This window comes from Charadrius vociferus, unplaced genomic scaffold (assembly GCF_000708025.1).
Source record: "Charadrius vociferus isolate BGI_N301 unplaced genomic scaffold, ASM70802v2 scaffold549, whole genome shotgun sequence".
NCBI lineage: Eukaryota > Metazoa > Chordata > Aves > Charadriiformes > Charadriidae > Charadrius > Charadrius vociferus.
In genome coordinates this window covers 5,086,749-5,089,757 of record NW_009650103.1, presented here as the reverse complement: position 1 = coordinate 5,089,757, position 3,009 = coordinate 5,086,749, and the positions used below count along the sequence as shown (strand labels likewise).

Here is a 3,009-nt window from a genome sequence, read left to right as displayed (position 1 = left end):
TTTGATTTCCTGTGAGTCAATTTCCTTGAGATATGGTAAATAGGCTATTACCTGTTATTGACCTTTACTTTATTAAAAAGATTTAAAATTAGCATTTATATATATACGTCCTTCCAAAAAAGTTTTTTTAATAAAGAAAAATATTTTTATAATCTGATTACACTTGCTAGCTGAGGCTGTAGTTCCAAAGTTAATGTTAAATAAAGATGGTAATTAAGAGTGAATATGATGATGATTTTTAAACTCATCTAAAGGGCAGACCCCTTCCTTCGCCTCCACTTGAATTTTTGCTCCCGCGCAGAGCCGGGTGGAAGCGGAGGCAGGGGCTGGCGAGGGCAGCCTGCGGGTAGGAAGCCTCTGCCCTGCAGGCACTGCTCCTGCTCCTGCTCCTGCTCCTGCTCCCTGCCAGGACGCACCTCTCCCAGGATTTCCAACCTTCTCCAGGCAAGAGGGCACCACGACCTACTGGTATTTAAGGAAATGCTCAGCTCCTGCTTCGTGACAGCTTGCACTTCTGGTAGCCTACTCATCTCCTAGGTCTGACTTAAACTGAGCAGGAAGAAATTACATCAACGTTTGATCATGAAAGCAAAAAGTTTATTCATGTTTGAAACTACATATAACTACCACGAGGAAGACTTTTCAATCCAGGGTGTAATCCAGTTAGAAAGTAACACGAAACGGTTTAATACATTAGAATCACTGCCACAAATTATTTTCATGACTCAATCAGTTTCAGAATCGCATACAATACAAAAGAGAGAAAGAAAGGGCCCCCTGTTACACAGGGAGAAATATACAGTACTGAATACTGAAGTCTGTATGCATTACAATTAGTTGTTGGTTTTTGCGTGGATTAGTAACAAGATGAAGAACATTCAAAATGTTTCTCAGTATTTACAACAGTTTCACTGTTTTGTGTTAAACCTAAGACCCCATGTTTCCACTTCCGCCTCTTTAAAAGTTGCCAACGCAACCCTGATTCTTTTAAAAGATTACAATGTACATTACATTTCATGGGGAAACAAAGAGTTAATTACAAGATGCAAAAAGATAAGAAAGACAAACTACAGCGTGAGTATCGTTCAGAGGTAGTAAGTGAGCACTCTAAGCTACAGAACATGTTGAAAGTCTATTGGTTTGTATGAGTTCGCATGAGGTAATAAAGCTGTGTTTGATTGGTGAGATGTATAAATACTCTTTTGCTACACTATGTACAACACTCCATATGATGGTGCTTTTTTCCTTTGCTTTTTTCCTTTGTTTGTTTGTCTGTGGTTTGCTGCCAGGAAGAGGTAACAAGTCTTGGCAGGCGTGTGCAGCACCTAGCTCGTACTGTAAAACCCCGGGTCTTGGCTTTCACAGAGATCAGCAGCAAGTGTCTTCATCTCCTAAGAACAACCTATGGCCGGTGTCGGAACACAGAGAGGAGACTCGGGGTCTGGGCAGTTTTAGCAAGAAAAGATGCTCCTGGTTCCCAATCTAATTTGTAAGACAATAGATCACAACAAAAATGTGACGAATAAGGATTCTTAAACACAACCATTGTTAACGAAAATAACCGAACAGCTCCTTTTATTCCAACTCTATAAGAGATATGAAAAGATTAAACACAATCAAAGTCTGCAATTCATTTCAACTTTCCATGGAAATATGCACAAAGTTAAATTCAGGTGAGGTGTCTCTTTGTGTCTGCTCTTGCTACTGAGGTTAAGCTTGTCCTGTACTTTTACCCTTAAGGCCAAGTAATTGGCAACTGTTAGACCAACATCGTTAAAACTGCTGACAATAAATTATGATAAAATAGTTACAGGGCTATAAACAATGCTAAATCTTGGCCTAATTGGATAAAGTGCTTTTTAACATTGTGTGTTTTAAGTATAAATACAAATGATTATGATACCTTTAAAAAACAGATTTACCAAGTTTTCTAATAAGACAAGGTTTTACAGTAAAGCTGTAGGTGGTTGGCTACAAAAAACTCTTTCCTTTTTCTCCTGTGACTCTGAATGCGCTAATCAAGGCATCTCAGCTCAGGGAAAAAGTGTTGCTAGGAGATTAGTTAGAGGTATCAGAGTGCACACTTCCCGGCCCTTCTGTAGGGGAAGTCACAGAAGATGGAGTAGTTGCGTCCTGCCAGCCTCCATTAGCCTGAAAAGGGAAAAACAATTCAATTGATACAATTACGCATATTAATTATACCGTACACTGAAAGTATCAGACTGGCAAGCCCGGGGTTTGGGAGGAGATGCTCTGGGAAGGAGATTTTCCTACACTCCCTCTGGCTGCAGAATTCGTGAAAGGAAAAGGCAGCAGGCGTTACGCGAGGGATGCTGAGAGCACGCTCTGCGGTAACGCCGAGCCTTCGGCGGAGAAGCAAGCCGAGAGACCAGGAGCCGTTTAGCCAGATGTGAGCTGCAATTAGGACTTTGGGATTTCTGCAAAGATCATCCGTGCTTTAATGAGGAACATCCCTTTAGCTGACACTTCAGCTTTTTCCCCCGAGAAGACAAGTCTGGGGCAACCCATGTTTAACCCCCTCATCTTCCCTCTCTTCCCAAAGTTCAGAATTGCCTTCCTCCGCCCTGCAGAGCCCTCCGCAGAGCCGCTCCACCCGGTGAGCCCGGGTCCCTGCAAATCCCATCCGCCAGCAGACAAACGCAGGGCTGCGAGGCGGAAAGGGACCGCTCGGATCGGTTTTCCAATTATCTCTAAACGCAGCCCCTATTTCGGAGGCCGCTCCGTGTCTCGCGCGCCGCCGGCCCTCACCGCGTCAGACCTGCCTCAGCCGGAGCAGCGCTCAGGAACAAATTTGCCTTATGTCTCAGCCGATCGAGGCAATTGCTGAAATCAATGTCTGATCAAATTTCTGCTGTGGCAGACAGCTTGTCGCTACATATTTTTATGTCAGTCAAGAAGAGGGAGGCGCGGGGCTCGTGAGTTGGGGGACGCTGAGTGGAAGTGACGGGGAGGCCTCTCCACACAGCCCGCGAGGGCCGCCCCGGCCCC

At 44.2% G+C, this 3,009-nt stretch overlaps 1 protein-coding gene across 1 annotated transcript in view; it reads right to left on the bottom strand.

Moving 5' to 3' along the window:
* Nucleotides 1-575: 575 nt before the first annotated feature.
* PBX3 (pre-B-cell leukemia homeobox 3) overlaps nt 576-3,009 on the bottom strand; it is a 90,034-nt gene continuing 87,600 nt past the window's right edge. The window contains 1 exon segment of the mRNA XM_009892370.1: nt 576-2,151. Within this exon segment, the coding sequence (XP_009890672.1) occupies nt 2,059-2,151 (93 nt within the window). The 3' untranslated portion in view covers nt 576-2,058.